The 21050-nt window shown below is 46.3% G+C and overlaps 3 protein-coding genes across 5 annotated transcripts in view; 1 reads left to right on the forward strand and 2 right to left on the reverse strand.

Moving 5' to 3' along the window:
* Positions 1–7129, forward strand: part of PRPF4 (pre-mRNA splicing tri-snRNP complex factor PRPF4) — a 20751-nt gene extending 13622 nt beyond the window's left edge. For both annotated transcript variants that reach the window (XM_082697004.1, XM_082697005.1), the window contains 4 exons: positions 2830–2952; positions 3063–3170; positions 3261–3379; positions 3833–7129. In XM_082697004.1, the coding sequence (XP_082553130.1) occupies positions 2830–2952; positions 3063–3170; positions 3261–3379; positions 3833–4026 (544 nt within the window). In that variant the 3' untranslated portion in view covers positions 4027–7129. The remainder of the gene's footprint in view (positions 1–2829; positions 2953–3062; positions 3171–3260; positions 3380–3832) is intronic.
* The window catches only part of HDHD3 (haloacid dehalogenase like hydrolase domain containing 3), a 169322-nt gene that overhangs the window by 91822 nt on the left and 56450 nt on the right, over positions 1–21050 (reverse strand). The window lies entirely within an intron of this gene.
* On the reverse strand, positions 7114–14984 carry RNF183 (ring finger protein 183). Of its 2 annotated transcripts, none has more exons than XM_082697029.1 (2): positions 14763–14984; positions 7114–9035 (listed from the first exon to the last, which is right to left on the reverse strand). In XM_082697029.1, exon 2 carries the CDS (start codon positions 8996–8998, stop codon positions 8426–8428), a length of 573 nt encoding a protein of 190 aa, XP_082553155.1. In that variant the 5' UTR covers positions 8999–9035; positions 14763–14984; the 3' UTR covers positions 7114–8425. The 2 variants fall into 2 exon arrangements, with proteins under 2 accessions (XP_082553155.1, XP_082553156.1); XM_082697030.1 differs by lacking the exon at positions 14763–14984 and adding an exon at positions 9718–9800.

Genomic DNA, 21050 nt, shown 5'->3' on the forward strand with positions numbered 1-21050 from the left:
GGAGTGGGAAGGAGCAGAGGGAGAGGGACAAGCGGACTTCCTGCTGAGTGCAGAGCCCAATTTGGGACCTGATCTCAAGATCCTGAAATCATCACCTGAGCAGAAACCAAGAGTCAGACGCTTAACTGAGCCACCCAGGCACCATGTTAAAGAATTCTTTAACTGAGATACAATTTACATGCAGTGGAATAGATTTATTTTCAGCGTACAGTTCAAATGCATATGCTCAGGTAACCCATATCCCTGTCAACGAACTGTTTCCATCATCCTGGAAAATTCCCTCATGCCCTTTTGCAGGGGACTTCCCCTTCTAAAGCAACCACTGTAACAGTTTCTATGAACGTAAATTAATTTGGTCTGTTCATATTCTGTGAACTTGTTTGTGCCTAACTTCTTTTGCTTAGCATAATGTTTTTAAGATTCATTTCAGGGCACCTCGGTGGCTCAGTTGAGCATCTGGCTCTTCCTTTCGGCTCAGTTCATGATCCCAGGGTCATGAGATTGAGCCCCACATCAGGCTCTGTGCTGGACATGGAACCTGCTTGAGATTCTCTCTCACTCTCTCTTTCCCCCTGTCTCTCAGGGAAAAGGGGGTGGGGATCATTTATGTCGTGTGTATTAGTAGTTCCTTTTTATAGCCAAGGAGTATTCAGTTGTATGGCTCTGCCACAGTTCATCCATTCTCCTGTGATGGAGATTTGGGATGTTTCCAGGTTGGGTCAGTGAGAATAAAGGTGCCGTAAATACTCTTGTGCAATGTTTTTGGCAGACATGTATTTCTTTACTTTCTCTTGAATGAATAACCAGGGATGTGGTAGTTAGGTCATAGAGTAGCTGTATGTTTAACTTTTTTAAAACTCCCAGCTGGTTTTTTCAAATTCGTTGTAAATTTCACATTCCCAGAATTCTGCTTGCTTCACATCCATGCCAGCATTTTGTGTTGTCAGTTTTACCATTTTGACTGTTCTGTCAAGTGCATAGTGAAATTTCATAGTTTTAATTTTTATTACTCTTATGACTCATGGTATTGGGTATTTTATCGTCAGCTTATTGACCATTTGTAAACGCTCCTCTGTGCATTGTCCAGATGCTTTACCTATTTTTTTAATGAGGTTTTTTTTTCTTTATTTTTACACACAGTTCTACCACCATGTATTTGTTTGTTTGAGGTTTATTGAGGTGTAGTTTTTTGGTTTTGGGTTGTTTAAGTTGTGAGTGTTTTGCTTTAAAGTTTTGTTCTATTTAAGGGGTTCCTGAGTGGCTCATTCAGTTGAGCATCCGACTCTTGATTTCGGTTCAGGTCATGATCTCAGGGTTGTGAGATTGAGCCCCATATTGGGCTCTATGCTCAGCATAGAGTCTGCTTAAGATTCTCTCTCTGGGGGGCGCCTGGGTGGCTCAGTGGTTTGGGCTGCTGCCTTCGGCTCGGGTCATGATCTCAGGGTCCTGGGATCGAGCCCCGCATCGGGCTCCCTGTTCCGCAGGAAGCCTGCTTCTCTCTCTCTCTCTCTCTCTCTCTGCCTGCCTCTCTGCCTACTTGTGATCTCTGTCTGTCAAATAAATAAATAAAATCTTTAAAAAAAAAAAAAAAAAAAAGATTCTCTCTCTGGGCCTCTGGGCCATGCAGTCGGTTAACGTCTGACTCTTGATTTTGACTTGTTTTTGTTTTTAAAGATTTTATTTATTAGAGAGAAAGAGCACAAGCAGGGGGAAGTGGCATAAGGAGAGGAAGAAGCAGGCGCTCCTCTAAGCAAGGAACCCAATGCGGGACTCAATCCCAGGACTCTGGGTCACGACCCGAGCCAAAGGCAGATGCTTAATCACCTGAGCCACCCAGGCGCCCCAACTCTTGGTTTTGGCTCAGGTTGTGAACTTCAGGTTGTGGGATTGAGCCCTGAGTCAGGCTCAGCACGGAGTCTGCTGGAGTTTCTTTCTCGCTTTCCCTCTCCCTCTCTTGCTTGTGCGCACATGGCATGCGTGCATTCTGTCTCTTTTGCTCTCTCTCTAAAATAAAAAAAAAAGATTCTCTCCCACTCCCTCATACTTTATCTCTTTAAATAAGTAAATAAATAAATAAATAGTAAGTTTTATTTATTTAAGTAATCTCCACACCCAACATGGAGATCAAACTCACAACCGTGAGGTGAGTCGCGTGCTCCATGAGCTGAGCCAGCCAGGCACCTCTCTACCACCAGTTATTGAAGAGACTTTGTTTTCCTGTTGAAATTGCTTTAGTGGCCTCATTAAATGACCCACATTAAGTAACCCACAAAAAAATGTGGGAGTCTCTTCCTGTACTCTCTTATCTGTTGCATCGATCTGTTTCCTTATGGCTGATTTTTGTATCCCCAACATCCAGTTTAAGGCCCCCAAAATACTCAGTGAGTGAAAAGACTTAACAGTGGAATTGAGAAAGACGGCAGCAGTCTCTGCTGGGCCATTCTAACAGAATTTTATTCTTAAAATAGCCACTGAAATAAATTTGTAGGAAGTCCATGGTTTCCCAGGTAGCACTCAAGACAGATCTGCTTAGTTGTTGAGGTATTTTTTTATGCCAGAAAAGAATTTTTTGTTAATATGGATGTATGAATAGTAAAAAGAGCAAGCACAAGCAGGGGGAGCAGCAGAGGGAGAGGTAGAAGCAGGCGCCCCTCAGAGCCGAGAGCCTGACACTGGGATCATAACCTGAGCTGAAGGCATGTGCTTAACCGGCTGAGCCACGCAGGCGCCTCATCAGAAGCATAATTTAAGCTACAGGTGTGTATAGGACGTTACACATTGTAGAAACTGAGTATTTGCCTGTTCATTGTTGGTTTGATTTTTTTGTAGCTATGACCGCTCATGGCGCTTATGGGATTTGGAGGCTCAAGAAGAGATCCTGCATCAGGAAGGCCACAGCATGGGCGTGTATGACATTGCCTTCCATCAAGATGGCTCTTTGGCTGGCACTGGGTAAGCCTTCTAACACCTAGCCAGGGGCAGCTCAGTAGTTCACCTGTTACGTATCCCTGCTTCCACAGAGAAATGGATTCAAAATAGTCACTTACAAATTATTTTGTCAGGGGACTGGATGCATTTGGTCGTGTTTGGGACCTGCGCACAGGACGGTGTATCATGTTCCTAGAAGGCCACCTGAAGGAAATCTATGGAATAAATTTCTCCCCCAATGGGTAAAATAAACTCATTGATTGAGGGGCGGGAAAGGTTAGTGGTCAGAATGTACCTTTGTTTCTAACTTGGACACTACGTCTGATCCGTAGCTACCACATTGCAACCGGCAGCGGTGACAACACTTGCAAAGTGTGGGACCTTCGACAGCGGCGTTGTGTCTATACCATCCCTGCCCATCAGAACTTAGTGACTGGTGTCAAGTTTGAGCGTAAGCTTTCCTCCTGTTTTGCCTAATCACAGGACAGACAGAGTGCACTGCTATGGAATGCAGGCCGTGCTTTAGCTTAACTTGCACGCAGAGTAAGAGAGAATTTGGCCTCTGTTGAAAAAGGAGCACATTACAAATTCCTTCCCTCTGTCACATTTTTGGACAGCTATGGCACAGCATGCTTCCTGTTTGGGGAAGTAAAGAAGATTTCCATAAATGCTTTGAGTCATTTTTTTCCCTGAAAGTTATAAGCAGTGAATCCTTAATGTTATTCTGAAAAGATTGTCAGGGAAAGAGCCAGAGGACCTTAATAATGTTACTCATTTTTTAAGTCTGTAGTCCTTTTTCCCTGGAGGCCTCATAGGAATGTAGATGAGAATATTGGGCTTTTCCAAATGGGGAAATACTTGATACTTGAATTCCTCAAGCAGCTCCCCTTCTTTTCTCTTAAAGCTATCCATGGGAATTTCTTGCTCACTGGTGCTTATGATAACACCGCCAAGATCTGGACCCACCCAGGCTGGTCCCCACTGAAGACTCTGGCTGGCCATGAAGGCAAAGTGATGGGCCTAGACATTTCTTCTGATGGGCAACTCATAGCCACTTGCTCATATGACAGGACCTTCAAGCTCTGGATGGCTGAATAGGCAAGACCATGGACAAAGGACCAACTTCAAGCTCTTCCTTAAGAGCCATTTTCAAAAAAGAAAGGAATTGATTTGTTTCGTTCTATCATGTTTTTTTGCCAATTGCCATGTATAGGCCCTCAAAAGAATTGGATTTCCAGGTCAGCCTCCACTCCAGGTGGGCAGCCCAATCTCTGGGTGTTGATGAACCCCTTTCGTAGTTGAAATTTTTATTTTCATCTTCAAGCCCTGCCACGGACTATGTTGACATTGTGGTTATTAATCTTTTATTTGAATGCCCTGTTGCCTCCTTCACAGCACTCAGGATTGTGACTGGCTCCTTTTTTAATTTTGAAACTTGGCTTTCCATTACATGGTACATGCTTCAGGACTACATGTGACCCACAGAGCAACGCAGCTGAGCTGTAGTCTGGAAGCCCTCAAGTAAAGGGGCACTCCTTGCTACACACTGGTTAACTCTGCCTTGACAGAGTGGAAACCTTTCCTCTGCCTTGAGAACAGGAGACGAAGAGGTGGACCACAGCTATGCTCAGGGTGATGGAGTAAAGAAGATTTTACCTCTTCCTGTTGAGTTTGCTTGGAATGCTAACCACATCAGGAAGTTCAGAACTGAATATTTGCCCTGTTCGAAAATGTCTTTCATTTTGCTTTGAAGTTTGGCAATTTTTGTTACCCCAAAGCTAGGCCATTATGCCAAGAGGCAATGGAATTTCTAGAAAGCAAACATGAAATCTCCGTTGTGTCACCTCCTTTGTATTGATTATTCAGAGGATGTACCTTTCATGCCAGGGTAACTGGGAAAAATCCCAAAGGGGTATTCCTCAACATCAACTTCTTTTTTCTTTATTATGCATTTGCTACAGAGTAAAATCCTATTATAAAAATGTCCTTTAAAGACTTATTTTATATAGTTAGGCATTTTCTGAATCCCAGCCATTGGTCCATGGACGTTCCCCTTTTTTTTTATTTGAGGTATAACAGATGCTATCAAATGTGGCTTACTCCAGTTTTTCTCTTCTTAATAAGCACGCTGCTAATATTTCTACTGCCTTGTAGGCCTGACTATTAGCAAACTGGGTCTAGGCTCTGCAATTCGTACTCATTGGCTGTGCAGCAGTCACCTTCACCTCTTCCCACCCCAAATACACAACTGCTGAACACAAAGTACGCAGTAAACTCTGATAGAAATACAGGAATTTGGAAGAAGAAAGGATTGCATGTAGAGAAATGGAGTGGGGTTTATATGATGGCTTTTTTTGAATGTTCAAAACACTTCATTTGCTGTTCCAGAGAGGCTGACAGTGGCTTAGTCTAACTCTGTCCTGCAAACTATAAATGTGTGATAGGATAGCTAAATAATCTCTTTTGTTTAATTTTAATTATTGCCAAATAGTTGGCTATTTTGGGTCTTGGTTAAGCCTCTGCCCTCTGTTGAGCATTTTAGCACCTCGCTATTGTTTAAGTATTAGTGGGTTCTATTTCCTCCATAGTTGGCCATGAAAAATAATTTTTTATTATTAACTTTTATAGGATGTGTAAAGTAATAATGAACATTTGTGTATTACCATGCAGTCTGGATATAGAGTATTAACAAAGGTTTTTAGATTTTCAAGTTTAAATTTTTACCATTCCATTAAACTTTTTTTTTTTTTATTTTTTGGTTCCAAGAAGTTTATAGAGATAGCAATCAGGTGAATATATTTCATGTAAACCTTTGGCAAAACCATGCCCTTGTGGAATATACATTACTTCATTGTAAGGAGGCAGTTAGCTGAGCAGCATAAACCAAATGTAGCATTTCATAATGGGAGAATCAGAGCCACCACTTAAAAGGATACTTCCCGCCTAAAGACTGTGCCAGGTATGTTAGACTCCTCATTTAATCCTCCCAATCTTCTGAGTTAAGGCATATTCCCTTTTTACAGACAAAATCGAAGCTCAAAGAAGTTAAGTAACTTGTTCAGGTTTACCCTGTCAGCGAGTGGTAGAGCCTGGTGTGTCTGTGAACTTAGGAAAAGATTTCATAGAGCTTTATTGAGAATGTTGGTAGCACTGGCCAGGCAGAATGACCAGTCCCGCCAACATGGCCTGTTTCCTATACAGTGCCAGAGCTTTTTAGCCCTTCTATCTGTGATACCTCCCTTGTGATGAGCCACAGCATCTTAGTCTGACTTCATGCCAAAAGGAGTCATGGGATTTCACCACCTCTACCTCATGAATTAATAAGGCACCTGTTGTGTTACTCAGCAGGAAACTGTTTGCATCTTGGGATAGATGTTTTGTTGTGTGGAACTGTCTTAGGCATTGCAGCATGTCTCAGCGTCCCTGACCTGTGGAGTAATAAAAGCCAGAGGCACAACTACCTCCCTTCATTGGAATACTAGAGATGCTTCCAGACTTTTCTGTAAGCCCCAAGGTTACAACTGCTGAAGGTGAAAATGGAAGACACTCTGCTTTTGAGTATATCCTCCCGTACCCCAAAAAACTCAAACCTGTATCTTTCCTTACTTGCCTGGTGTATTAGCCACTCCAAGAACCACTCCCCAATTCTCTTTGACTAGAGGCCTCCACCACTGAATTGGCTGATGAGCTGGAACAAGACAGCTAAACCTGTGGAGCCTCAGTTTCACCCGTAGAATAGGGACGAAATTTCCTTAGCCCAGAGCAGTAAGCTCAAGGGTAGAGGCAAGTGTTCTTTCCTGAGCGTCCCCTAGTTCCTCTCCCTTTCCTCGTGGCTCAGAGAACATGGGCAGATCATTGCCTAATTTACTTGCCAAGAGGTTAAGGAACAAGGATCTATAAAGAAATGAAGTCAGCAGGGAGAGGTTGAGTCCCAGCTCCAGTATAATTATCTTAGATGGCACAAATGGAGAAGCAGGTGTCAGTTCCCTGGCAGGATACATAGGTGGCATTCCAGTTTTGTAAAGAATTTTCTTCACGTTGGTTTTTAACACCATTTGGTCCTATTAAATGTGAAATACAGGTCTTGGCTATTTTGGATTATCTTGTACCTTAAGATCCCTCAAGATTTTATAGAAGATAGTTCCATTAAGCACAAAATTTTTAGAACAAATAAAACCGACTCAGTTTCTGACCTCTGAAAGTTTATTCTGCAAATCAAGATCTTTTCATAATTGTGATGGTGTTTTAACCACTTTGAGACTGTTCCAGAGCTGTGGGCCACACGGTGGTATTAAAACTGGGGAAGCAGCAGGGGGTTTAGACACTGCAGAGGTAGCGACTTGTAGCCAGACAGCCAAAGCATATAGTTTGCCTTGGTTCTGAGATCCTGTCATGTAAAATGAAGACCAGGGCCCCTGTCTGCTTGGCCTGGGATAGAAGCTAAGGCTGTTCCTCTGTCCAGGGCTTCTCGGCTTTACCTTTCAAGGTCAGAATTCCATTGGCTGGAGGAGGGGAGTGGGCTCTACCCAACATCCAGGTTTAATTGGAGCCTCTGCAACTACCAAGAGAAATAAACACCTTTTCTCCAAATACCAGATTTCTTTTGACCCACTGACCCTGGTTTCTTTTCGTCTTTAAACTTTTATACTCTAAGCACTCCATAAAGCACGTACCAGCAAGAGGTTGTCTGGTTCAAGAAGCCGCTGAGTGAACATGCCCTCCTTAGTGGTAAAGGCTGTACCCATGGATAATCCCACCCCTCGTGTCCCCTAGTTCTGACTCAGACGGGCCAGGTAAGTGGTGGTTGAATGAATAAGTGCGCAAATACATGAGTCCACACCATTTTTTCCTGGGACTGGTGGCAAGACTTCCAAAGAGAAAACTGAAAGAAGGCATACACATACACATCTGCTCACAGAATTGAAGCTCACTTTGCAAAATTTTAGCAACACATAATAAAAGGAGCAACTCAAACGTGAACTGAGTCCGAAGCAACTCCACTGAGAAATGCAACTTTCTCTCTGGGCTAGTTGGGCTCCTGGATACCGTGGTCCAGCCTTTTGGCACAACTTGCTCCATAGCCCTGTAATCACAGATCTGCTTCTCTGCCCTTGGCCCTGTGGCTCACACCCAGAGGTCTCTTCACATCTTTTCCCAGCCTTTTAGCTTTCAGAGGTTCTCATCATAGTTAGGAATCTGTTTCCAGAAGCAAACATGTGGACTGATGCGTTGTAAAAATGAGCAATACTACCAAGGAAGACAACCCCAAATGAGCTGGGCAGTCCCCGTCCCCAGCAGTAGTCAAGAAGGGCTTCGATTCAGGGCTCGTGGGTGGCTCAGCTGGGTAAGTGTATGACTCTTGCTAACTCTGGTCTTGATCTTGGGGTCGTGAGTTCAGGCCCCATGTTGGGCTCCACACTGGGCATGGAGCCTTAATAAGAATTTGGGCGGGGGGGGATTTTTTTTTAAGGCTTGGTTCCTTGTCCAGAAACAGCACTCACCCCACACCCCAGAGGAATTGCCTGGTCCAAAAGATGGAGAAGATGAGCAACAAAGTGACACTGAGGATAACAGCCATCAGGTAAGCAAAGATCCGGAACTGAGGGTTGCGGAAACACTCCCTCAGGGAGTAGTGGCTGGGGATGGGAATGGGCAGAGACCTGGTGGAAGGGCCCATGTCCGGGGGGGGCCCCGTTTGGCTCCCAGGCTCAGGGCCTAGATCAAGTGTATAGACCCGGGGCTGGCGCAGGAAGTAGCGGCTCTTGGGCTGGTCCTTGAGACAGAGCTGGTGGCCTTCCAGGATGACATGGTGGGGCTCCAGGCGAAGCAGAGTGAGCACGGCAGTGTCCGTGGGCAAGTCCGTGACTGGCTGCCCAGATGCCAGCACAGTGGGCTGGCGACAGAGCGGACACAGCAGCCGCCGCCGGGCTGGAGTCACCAGGCTGAGGTGGGCCAGGCATTCCACACAGAAGGAGTGACAACAGTCCAGCACTTTGGGGGTATGAAATGTGTTGTTGAAGGGGTTCCAGCAGACAGGGCACTCAGGCTCCTGGCCCTGCCCCTCCGCCATCCTCAGATGAGACGTTGGGAGGCCTGGCAGGAATGTCCTGGCAGAAAGGGAAAAGGAGCAAAGGGATACCTGTTGAATTTCATCCTTATGCTTGGTCCCAGACTAAGAGTTCTGTGCCTTGTTGAAACATACTGTCACCCACATTTCACAGATGAAAAACTTAGATTCAAAAGATGCACCAGCTTGTTCCAGAGCACCCATTTCCTAAGCTGTAAAGTCTGGTGCTCAGGCAACATGCCCCCCCCCAAACAGGGAAAAGTCCTGAGTCACCCCACCATTCGTGAATTGCCACTGGAGGGGATTGCACCCCCACTTGGGAAGTGGAAAAAAGTGCTCCTTTGCTCCATGTGACTGCCCTTGACTTCTCAGACTCCAAGGAGAGGGAGGAGAACCCGTCAGTGGTTTGTATTATAAGACAAATACTTCCTTCCCTGCTGCCTCAAGTCCCTGAGTAGTGCAGAGATGGCCTTTGTGAATTCCCTGGTCTGTCCCTCCCACTGGGCTACAGGACCAACCCTCCAGAGCCCATATGCCCAGTTTTTGTGCAGGGACACCGCACTGGCCCGGCAGGGGGACCCTGCCAAAGCTTTTCCCCTTGACCTGGAAGCTTAGGCTCCCTTGCCCAGGTCCTTCGATCAGCCCTTCCAGAACCTCCTAATACCTGGACTCCCCCGGCTCCTCCTCCCTCCCTCTGTTCCCCAAAACCCTAGTGCACTCACCTGGGCTTCCTTGATACTAGGGTGGTCAGGCAGACTATCTGAAGGACCCGAGGCTCCAGTCTTTCCCTCTCCCAAATCCACACTGCTTTGGGAGACTGCCTTCTCTCCACCAGCCACAACCCCGGGGCCCGTCTCCATGGCAGCACACACGCAGCACCTGGAGGTGCCAGGTGGCCCGGGCTGCAGCCTCTTGAGCGCATCTGCCTATGGCACAGGCCACAAAGCTGCCTGGGTGGCAGGGGCGGGGAGGTGGGGGAGCAGAGTTCCCCCAGGGTGTGGTGAACAACCAACCGTGGAAGCCAAACATCTGCAAGATCGTGGGCGGTCTCTTCAAGACCTTGAAGGTCTCCATGGCCTGGGGAAGGGAGGGGTGGCAATTTCCTTTTTCTAGATTGTGGAGAGGGTAAGTGAGCCTCTGGGCTCTCCTGGGCCCTCATTTCTTTTCTAAAATGGCTAAAACCTCCTCCTCACACAGAGGCTGCCCACCCTGCACTTGGGTGGCTGCGAACTTGATGGCTACACAGCCTAAAATCTCTGCACCTCAGACTCAGCAAATTTTGTTTATTTCTAAGTAACATATACACCCGACGTGGGGCTCAAACTTTTGATCCAGAGATCAAGAGTTGCATGGTCCTCCGACTGATCCAGCCAGGTACCCAACCTTTCTGATAATTTAATGTGCCCAAGTAGCTGTAACCACAGCAATCTTGCTGCCATCTTTGTTCTTGGAACACAGCCTGGCAGGCAGTGACCACTGATGTCTTAGAGTCCAAAGGCTGGCCATCTCACCACCCTTGGGGACTTAAATATTCCATTTTAAAAACATCATTCCAGGAGTGTTTGGTTGGCTCAGTCAGGTAGCACTAGAGTGGCTCTTGATCTCCGGGTTGTGGGTTCGGACCCCATGTTGGGTATAGAGATTGAGCTCCAGCCCCACTTCCCCATTTCACCCAGAAACACCTAGCTTTTCTCCTGTCAATCACTTGAATAAGTTGAAGAGTTGAGCTGCCAAGGGGGGACCAAAAAAAGTCGAAAAATCACTTCTCCATCCTAACCACTCACATTGCAGATGGGAGTGGGAGCCAAGAAGTGACTTTCACCCAAGGTCCCCCAGCTAGGCAGTGGTGTCTCCTGCTGGATGTGTGCTAATCACCACACACTTAAGTGTTTGCACCTATCAGGAGATTCCCCGAGCCGTGAGTCTCTCGTAGGAATCCAGGAAGCGTGCAGGGAGTTTGGGGGAACCAAGTCTCCCTGGTGCGCCTCCTAAGGCGCCATCCATCCACTCAGTTGAAACCTGAAGCAAAACCCGCTGACACTCTCCTGCCCGCCCATGGCTTCCTGGTTTTCTTCTAGACTTCTGTCACTTTCCATGTAGGGAAGACGAAGCAAAGGTATGCAGAAGGAGGATGGAACAGCTCTGGCCAAAGCTGGGCGAGTTTACCAGGGATCCTTAACTACGAGCGCCTTCTGTAGACCACGCAGTCATTGTACAGTTACTAAGGTATTGAACGCCCACTGCATGCCAGGAGTTGTGCTAGGCACTGGGTAAATAATGGTGGACCAAAGAGACACGACTTTGACCTCATGACATTTAGAGTGTAATGAGGGAAAAAGACATCTAATGAGCAGTGGGCAGTTAATATGTAATGCGTGCTACAAAGGACAGAAAGGAAAATGGGCTTAGGGTTAGGAAACCACCAGGGAGGGTTGCAGCAGGGCGGGTTTCTGAAAGCTATGTCTGCAGGAGGACAAGAAACCAGCCACACAGCCTAGAGGGAAGGACATTCCAGGCTAAGGGAACAACAGGTACCAAAGCCCCAAGGTGAAAAAAGGCTCTGCCAGATTCAGGAAGTGAAAGAACCCTGAGGTTTGGTGGGTGGGGCTGGAGCAGGAAGGTGGCTCAGGAGACAAAGCCAGGGAGGGTGGAGGCAGGCCTGGAAGCTGGGGAACAAATCTGGATTTAATTCTAGGGGTTAGTGGGGGGGTCCCTCATCACCATTCCTTTTTTTTTTTTTTTTTTTTTAATATTCCATTTTAAAAACATCATTCCAGGAGTGTTTGGTTGGCTCAGTCAGGTAGCACTAGAGTGGCTCTTGATCTCTGGGTTGTGGGTTCGGACCCCATGTTGGGTATAGAGATTGTTTAAAAATAAAATTTTAAATAATAATAACACCATTCCAGCTACAGAACAGAGAACAGACTAAAAGGGACAGAGTGGAAATAAAAGACTGTGAGGGGCTTTAACATTCAAGCTGGAATGGCGGTGCTTGACTTAGACCAGGCCAAGGCAGAGAAGATCAAAGGGATGGAATACAAACCATCTTTGGAGGGGCAGGGGGTGGCTCACTGGGTTAAGCCTCTGCCTTCGGCTCAGGTCATGATCCCAGGATCCTGGGATCGAGCCCTGCATCAGGCTCTCTGCTGAGCAGAGAGCCTGCTTCCTCCTCTTCCTCCTCTCTCTCTCTCTCTCTCTCTCTGCCTACTTGTGATCTCTGTCTGCCAAATAAATAAATAAAATCTTTAAAAAAAAAAAAAAAAAGACATCTTTAGAGATTAAATCAAAAGCACTTCCCAAAAAGCAGTGAATAACATAGATTCTAGAACCATGTTTTTGAGGCTCATGACCCCAGATGCACTACTTGTTGTGGCTGTGATCCCAGTTGAATTGCTTAACCTGTTGTGCCTGTGAGGTCTGTTGAAAAGGAAAGTAGCATGTCTGAAGGTAAAGCTCTTAGGAGTCTGGCACCCAGCAAAGACTACCCATGAGATGGCTGTCGTTATCCCTGCAAACAGATTTGAGAGGGAGAAGGATCGAGGTTGACTTTGAAGCCATGAAAAAGGTTTCTGTGTTGAGCTTTGAGGATCTCTGAATTCCAGAGTGTGTCCAAAGCAGACCTTTAGTACTTATCACAAGACTTGAAAGGTAATAACCTTGATCCAGCAGGGCCCCAACTGGGAATCTGTCCCATGGAAATAATCAAGGACTTGTGCAAAGGCTTGATTGTAGGGACACCCGTAGAAGCACGGCTCTAACAGTAAGGTGTGGAAAACTACATACTCCTTCAATAGTGGAACATTAATTAAAGAGATTCTGCTCCAACCACATAAAGAGACATTCTGCAGCCTTTAAAATGATGTGATAAGGGGCACCTGGGTGACACAGTTGACTGAGCCTCCAACTCTTGGTTTTGGCTCAGGTCATGATCTCAGGGTCGTGAGACTGAGCCCCATGTAGGGCTCCGTGCTCAGCAGGGCGTCTGCTTGAGATTCTCCTACCTCTGCCCCTCCCCTTTCCTCTCTCTCAAATCTTTTTTTTTTTTTAATGATGTGATAAAACATCTATTAATGTGGAAATATGTTTGTGATATGCAAGTAAGTAAAAAGAACCAGTAGTAAAACCATATCACGATACTATTCAATTATCCAGTATATGTGTGTCTGGGAAAAATGTCTGGAAAAACAAACACCAAAGTGTCAACAGTGGTTATCTCTGGGAGTAAGATTATAGGTGGGGTTTTTTGTTTGATTGTTTTAAATTCTCTTATCTGAAAATCCTCTAACTTTACTATAGTATGACAAACTTGCTTTACCACCCTTAAAGACCTCCCCTTCCCCCCCAAAAAAGACTTCATTTATGAAGTTCCATGGCCGAAGCTGTAAAGGGCTGTTCAAGAGGAGGAATAATCAGGCGTCTCAGCACCTGGGCCCGTATCTTCCAGGGTCCCCACAGACAGCCTCGGATGTCTGGAGTCCAGCCTCTCAGGACAGACTCTGACCAAGTATCCTCCTGCCATGCCCCCTGCATGCCCTCCATATTGCTGTAAATCCTAGACACCACCCCAGAGGCATCACCTCAGTCTGGGATGAAGTCAGCCAAATAGTACCTGTAGCATCGCCCCAAAGTGTTGACCCTCAAGAGGAGAGAGATGAAGAACTGGCATTCTTTAAAAAGATTTATTTATTTGAGAGAGCGAGTGGGCAGAGGGAGAGAAAGAGAGTCCCAAGCCGACTCCACGCTGAGCATGGAGCCCAACGTGGGGCTCGATTCCACAATCCTGAGATCATGACCTGAGCTGAAACCAAGATCCAGTGACTCAACTGACTGAGCCCCCTCTCCCAGGTGCCCCAAGAGCTAGCATTTTTACAGGACTTCACAGTTTACAAAGGGCCCCCGGTCCTGGCTAGGATCTAAGTGAGGCAGCTCACATCTATATTTGGTGATTCCCTTTTACAGTATTTTCCCATCTGCATAATGCCATTTGGCACCCCCCCCACCAATCATTTATTTATTTAATTTATGGCATTGTTGTTTTTAAGTAATCTGCACACCCAGTGTGGGGCTTGAACTCACAACCCTGAGTTCAAGAGTCACATGCTTGGGGCGCCTGGGTGGCTCAGTCGGTTAAGCATCTATCTACCTACAGTTCAGGTTATGATCCCGGGGTTCCGGGATCAAACCCCACATCGGGCTCCCTGCTCAGCAGAGAACCTGCTTCTCCCTCTCCTGTTCCCCCTGCTTGTGCTTTCTCTGTCAAGTAAATTAAAAAAAAAAAAATCTTTAAAAAATGTCACGTGCTTTACCAACTGAGCCAGTCACGTGCCCTGAGACCTTCTGATTCCTTAAAACCACCCTGTGAAGGAAGCAGGATAGGGAGGTGAAAGTATGCAGGCTTTGGAAACACTGTTAACTCGCTTTGCATCTTAGATAAATGGCTTATGCTCTCTGTGCTTCATTTTTCTTTGTAAAATAGGCTAAAAATCCCACCTCAGAGGCTTGCTGTAAGGAAGGGATAGTATCTGTAATGTGCCCAGCAAAGCCCAGCAGGTGCTCAGTACACAGCTGGCATGATAGTTTTATACCCATTTTATAGATGGGGACGCCAAGGCTCAGCATATGAAGTGCCTTGCTTAAGGCTTCACAGCTAATAAACAGCTAAGCTTGAAAGCTGGTCCCAGTGTTCATGCTGTTGACAGCAGTGCCTCTCAGGACACTGGGGTCCTGTGTCCCACCCGTCTCCCAGTGGCCCTCTGTGGCTCCTTACCTGCTTCCTCAGAGTTTCCTCCTCCAGTCCCCAGGGTGGCTGTGCAGCATGTGCTCTGCGCTCTAACTGATTTAGAGCCTGATTTCCAGGCAGTTGTGGGCGGGTCTTCCTTGCCTGGGTCTTCTGGCAGCTCTTGGCCAGCTCCGTTTCAAGGTTTTCCTCTTCCTTCTGATGACTTGGGACTGTCTGTGCTCAGGAGGGACAGCGCAGGAGCTCTGGTTTCCTCCTCCTCCTGTGAGTCACTCTTGCTTCTCTCGAAGGAGGTCAAAGTCCCTCATCCTTGCAGACCTCTGTTTTGTATTGGGTTGGTTTCCCGCCCTGTCTAACTGCACCGCCTTGACTCACAGTCTTACTTTGATGGAAGGCAGGGGCATCTCTGAGAATGCAAGAGGGAGCAGAAGATGGGCTGCATGGGCACACTTTGCGGGGAGGGCAAATAAATCCCTTACTTGCTTGGAGCTTTGGATTCCTTATCTGAGAAAGAGTAAGGAAAAGTTCCTGTGTTTCCGTGTTCCATACTGTGCTGGACACCGTGCTTCCAGGGACCGCGGGGAGCATTAACTGTAACAGATCACAAGTGTTTAGTGAAGCACGGACAACTGTCATCATTACTTTTAGTAGTGGTGGCAATTTTTTTCCCCTATCAAACTGACAAAAATTAAGCGTCTATTTATTTATTTAGAGAGCGCACATGTAGGGCAGGGAAGCGGGAAAGGGAGAGAGAATCCCTAGTGGCTCTGCCCAGAGTGAGCCCAGTGGGCAGATGTGGGGCTGGATGGCACAACCCCGAGATGATGACCTGAGCCAACATCAAGGGGCAGATATCCAACCGACTGAGCCACTCAGGTGCCCCTAAAAGAAGTGGCTTTATATTCAAATGTGAGTTTCTCTAATCATAAATGAGGTTGAGCAATTACATGTATGTTCCTTTTGTACTTCTTTTCGGTGATTTGCCTGATCATGTCATCATAATAGCTGTAGTTAACATTTACTGCGTGCTACCATGTACCAGGCACTGTGCTGTGATCTCTACAAGTCCTGTTTCATCTCATCAGATCAAGTTGATAAAATTATGATGCCAATTTTCAAGGGAGGGAACCGAGGGTTAGAGAAGTCAATTTGCTCATCTCCATTACTAGTGAGTAGAGTCTGGATTCTGAGCAAGGACTTGACGCGTCCCAGTTGTTCTATTTTTTTAAAATTTTACTTTTTAAATAATCTCTACACCCAACATGGGGCTCAAACCCACAACCCCGAGATCAAGAGTCCCATGCTCTACCGACTGAGCCAGCCAGGTGCCCCCAGATTATTTTAGAATACATAATATATTCAACACGTGAGCAGTTTGATTTTGCAGTGAAAATGTCCTCTCCTAGCCACCTCATTTCCCTGAAAATTAAGGCATTATGCTGTCAGCTTCTTGTATATCTTTCCAAAGATATTTTATGGATGCACAAACAAAACTCCTATGGCAAAACGTCTGGGTATTTCTTTTCTTCCTCTTTACGCAAATGTGTGCGTGATGTACACTGTTCTGCACCTTGCTTTGTTCACTGAACAATGTACCTGAAATATTCTCTATTAGTACATAAAGAGCTTTTTCAGTTTTGTAATGATTGTATCATATTTCACTGAGGGAGCCATAAGTTACTTAACCGTTCCCTTATTGATCAAATCCCTTCATTTTCAATATATAAATATTAGTTGGAAAAATAAATGTCGAAATGACCGCGGGATCTAGATTAGTCTAGAATTGTGTGAAAATAAAGCTGTGGACTTCAGGAAGTTGCCAGTCCCTAAGGAAGATCTCTCTAAGCAATTCTCTTTCTGTGCTAGAGACAGAGGGACGCCTGGAGGCATGCCTGAAGTCCCAGCCTTTTTTTTTTTTTCTTTGCCAGAGAGAGAGAGCACCAGCAGGCGTCAGGGAGGTGGGGGCGCAGTGGCAGGCAGAGGGAGAAGCAGGCTTCATTCTGTTCCAGGGCACCAAGCTTCTAAAACCCTTGGGATTTCCTAAGTGATAAGAACAATAAAAGTGTCTTTTGTTAGGTGAATGTGGCAACTTGACCTAAGTTGCCAGGCCAACCAACCTTTTATTACAGGGTAGGGAATTTCAGTCCAGCCAGAACGCCCACTCTGTGGGAGTGGAGAGGGACTGGGGATTGAATACAGTCACCAGTGGCCATAATTTAATCAATCATGCTGTAGTGAGGCTGCCATAAAAACTGAAAAGGATGGGGTTCAGAGAGCTTCTGCACTGGCGAATGTTGGCAGTGCTGGGACGATGGCAGGCTTGGACAGGGCAGAGAAGCCACACGCCCCTTCCCACGTACCCGGCTTGCCCTACGCACCTCTCCCATCAGGCTGATAATCTGTAACCTTTATCATATACTTTATAATAAGCTGGTAAGTGTAAGTGAATGTTTTTTCTTAAAAATGCTTTTTAAGATTTTTTTTTTAATTTATTTGACACACACACATACACAGAAAAGCACGACCAGGGGGAGGGGCAGAGGGAGAGAAGCTGACTCCCAGCTGCACAGAAAACCTGATGCAGGACTGGATCCGAGGACCCTGGGATCATGACCTAAGCCGAAAGCAGACACTTAACCCACTGAGCCACCCAGGTGCCCCAGCCATGTTGGTAAATTAATCAAACCCAAGGAGTGGGTCGTGGGAACCTCTGATCTAGAGCCAGTTGGTGAGAAGTACAGGTGAAAACTTGGGCTTGTGATTGGTGCCTGATGTGTGTGTGGTGGTGGTGGTGAGGATGTCTTGTGGGACTGAGCCCGTAACCTGTGGCATCTGGTGTTCTCTCTAGCTAGGGAGTGAAGGAATTGAGTTGCTTGGTGGTGGTGAAAGATACACACGCACTGGAATTATGCTCACAATGAGAATGTACTTGTATCTTTTGGTTAAGTGAGGGTGTTCATTGACGTTTTAAGCAAAAAAAGATTGAAAAAACTCTAAAAGCCCAGCTACAGCACATCAGTTAAGTGGAGAACTACCTCATCATTTAAAATGGTGTTGCGGAAGAGCTTTTATTGACTTGAGAAAATGATCACAATATGCCATAAACAGGGGAGGGAAAGCAGTTTTAAAAATGGGGTGTGACGTGCAAGCCAGATTTTGTAAAACAACACAAAGGACCACGAGGCAAAACGTTGCATCTCTGGATGATAAGCTGGCTGGTATTGTCATTTTCTTTTCATTTATAGTATTCTAAATTTTTACCAATAAATATGTATTGTGGACTTTCATTAATAGGAAAATTCACTTGGAAAGTCAGTGTGAGTTTTCTGCAGCCAGGGAATCCAGAACTCAAAAAGGAAAGCAGTGAGGGCGTGTAAGTGATCAGTCAGGATGTTGCAAGCATTGAAAGAATAACGAAATAAACCATGGCCCTGTTCCAGGCCACCGATTGTAGAGTGAGCAAATGCATTATCACAGTGTCCCCGGGTGGTCAAGGCTAGGGAGGATTTTACAAACAGTGGAAAATTTTTTCAGGAAGATGCCCAGGAGAGATAGTGAGGCATCTCAGGAATTTGAATTGAACTAATTTAGTTCCTGCTTGGGGGGATGAGGTCAGCCAACCGGAAAAGCACCTCATCTAAGCAGTACCTGGGAGCCGGATGAGCGAGGAGTCATGAGACTTGGAGCCCCGCCAAGGTGTGGAGTGGAGGCACAGGGCGGCATGAACCCGTTAGGGAGGAAGAGGCAGCAGAAGGCAGTAGAAGGCCAGTGGAGGATGGAGAAAAGGCAGATTTTAGCCAGGTGACGACCAGTGTTCAGCAAGGGCCGAGGGCACATCTCCTTGTGGGGCAGCACGTTGTCCGTACTCAGAACCTTGCCTTAGGCCCGTCCAGAATTGAGGACAGTCCCAGCAGCTACGACATCACCTGCAGATTGTTCAGAATGCTGACTCCACACCTACTGTGTTGTAATTTGGATCTTTACAAGATCCTTAGAAGATTCGGGGACATGTGATAAGTATGACACGCCCCCCACACGTTCCACCTGCTGTGTGTACAAACAGAACGGAGACTGGTCCGTTCTTTCCCCAGCTGGACTGTGAATGACACCTCTCATCTTTCCATCCCCCAGACTTTCAGCCACGTCAGGCTGGAGGTGATGGGTCCTCAGAAAGTCCTCCGTGTGAGTCCAGTCATCACACGTACTCTGAAGCCTTTCTCCAAGGAAGCCCAGCCAGGAAGACGGTGACAAAGAGTCTGCTGAAGGTTGGGACAATGAAGGTCCAAGGAGTTTCTAGGAAAGTCTCAAAGGTCTTCTCCAAACTCCAGGGAAGAAGGCCCGCGGGCCAGGTTCCATCTCTGCTCTTGGAATGACGCCCTGCTGACGCTGACAGAGGGACCCTTGTGGGCCTTCGAGTGTCGAAATCCGGAAACCGGGGACGCCTGGCTGGCTCAGTCAGTGGAGCACAGGACTCCTGATCTTGGGTTTGTAAGTTCCAGCTCCACTTTGGGTATAGGGATTTTTCAAAAATAAAATACTAGGGGCACCTAGGTGGCTCGGTGGGTTGAGCCTCTGCCTTCGGCTTTGGGTCATGATCTCGGGGTCCTGGGATCGGGCCCCGCATGGCTCTCTGCTCGGCGGGGAGCCTGCTTCCTCCTCTCTCTGCCTGCCTCTCTGCTTACTTGTGATCTCTCTGTCAAATAAATAAATAAAGTCTTTAAATAATAATAATAAAATAAATAAATTAAATAAAATACTAAAAAAAAAAAAAAAAAAAAATCAGGAGGGGCACCTGGGTGGCTCAGTTGGTTAAGCATCTGCCTTTGACTCAGGTCATGAACCCAGGGTCCTGGGTCAAACCCCACATCAGACTCTCTGCTCAGTGGGGTGTCTGCTTCTCCCTCTGCCTCTCCCCCTGCTTGTGCTCTCTCTCTCTCTTCTTTCTCGCTCTGTCAAATAAATAAAATCTTTAAAAAATAATAAATAAACTAAAAAAAAAAAATCTGGAAACCAGAGGCCTCCTTCGTCTCCGGGGTCGCAAACATCATTTCTGCTCGTTTTCAGGCCGCATAGTCTCTCATTTTCATCTGTGCTGCGGTCTGTGTCTGTGCGGTTTCCCTTCTCTTGTGGGAGTTTATTCTTTAACTCCTTTTGTAATACGTGTCCAATGTAAGAAAATGAAGAAACTGAGATGAACATAATCATCATGACATTTGGAAACAAAGCAAGGCGCTATTTTAGGGATTCTACCTGAATCCTGTGCCATTCCTGGTGACAGCTCTGTGGGGCGGTGCTATTATTGTATGATTCCTGTTCTGCAGATGAAGGTGTGAGACACAGAAGAATTAAGGCACTTGCCCCAGGAGCTGAGCAAAGAAGTGGCCACCTGGGGTTTGACCAGGCAGCGTGGTGTCGGAGTCCACACCCTTAACCACCACGCCTCTTTATAAGTACTTTTATTTTTTTTTTAATTTTTATTTATTTACTTGACAGACAGAGATCACAAGTAGGCAGAGAGGGAGTCAGAGAGAGGAGGAAGCAGGCTCCCTGCCGAGCAGAGAGCCCGATGCGGGGCTCGATCCCAGGACCCTGGGATCATGACCTGAGCCAAAGGCAGAGGCCTTAACCCACTGAGCCACCCAGGCACCCCAAGTACTTTTATTTTTATTTAAAGATTTTATTTATTCAACAGAGGGAGAGAGATCACAAGTAGGCAGAGAGGCAGGCAGAGAGAGGAGGGGAAGCAGGCTCCCTGCTGAGAAGAGAGCCCAATACTGGGGCTTGACCCCAGGACCTCAGGATCATGACCTGAGTGAAAGGCAGAGGCCTTACCCCACTGAGCCTCCCAGGCGCCCCTATAAATATTTTTAATGTAAATTTTTTTCTTTAATTACTATAAATACATGTGATATCAAACTGTTTGATGGCCTTTCTCCCATTTATCATGTTTTTTTTTTAAAGATTTTATTTATTTATTTGACAGAGAGAGATCACAAGTAGACCGAGAGGCAGGCAGAGAGAGAGAGGGAAAGCAGGCTACCTGCCGAGCAGAGAGCCTGACGCGGGACTCGATCCCAGGACCCTGAGATCATGACCCAAGCCGAAGGCAGCGGCTTAACCACTGAGCCACTCAGGCACCCCTCCCATTTATCATGTTTTGACATCATAAAGTAGTCTTCTACAACCTCTCCTTCAAAATGAAAGTGTTCCTGATTTTTTATTGTAAAAGTGATAAAGAAAATTTATGTATTTCCTTGTCTTGTCTGTGCACAAAGCATCTCCTCAGGGTTCCACTAGATGCTGGGAGCACTGGTTACC

The sequence above is a fragment of the Mustela nivalis genome (assembly GCF_964662115.1).
Source record: "Mustela nivalis genome assembly, chromosome: 13".
Taxonomy (NCBI): Eukaryota; Metazoa; Chordata; class Mammalia; order Carnivora; family Mustelidae; genus Mustela; species Mustela nivalis.

Bases quoted from the DNA above. Each gene is read 5' to 3' on its own strand.
- RNF183 (XM_082697029.1), bottom strand. From the start codon at position 8,998: ATGGCGGAGGGGCAGGGCCAGGAGCCTGAGTGCCCTGTCTGCTGGAAC.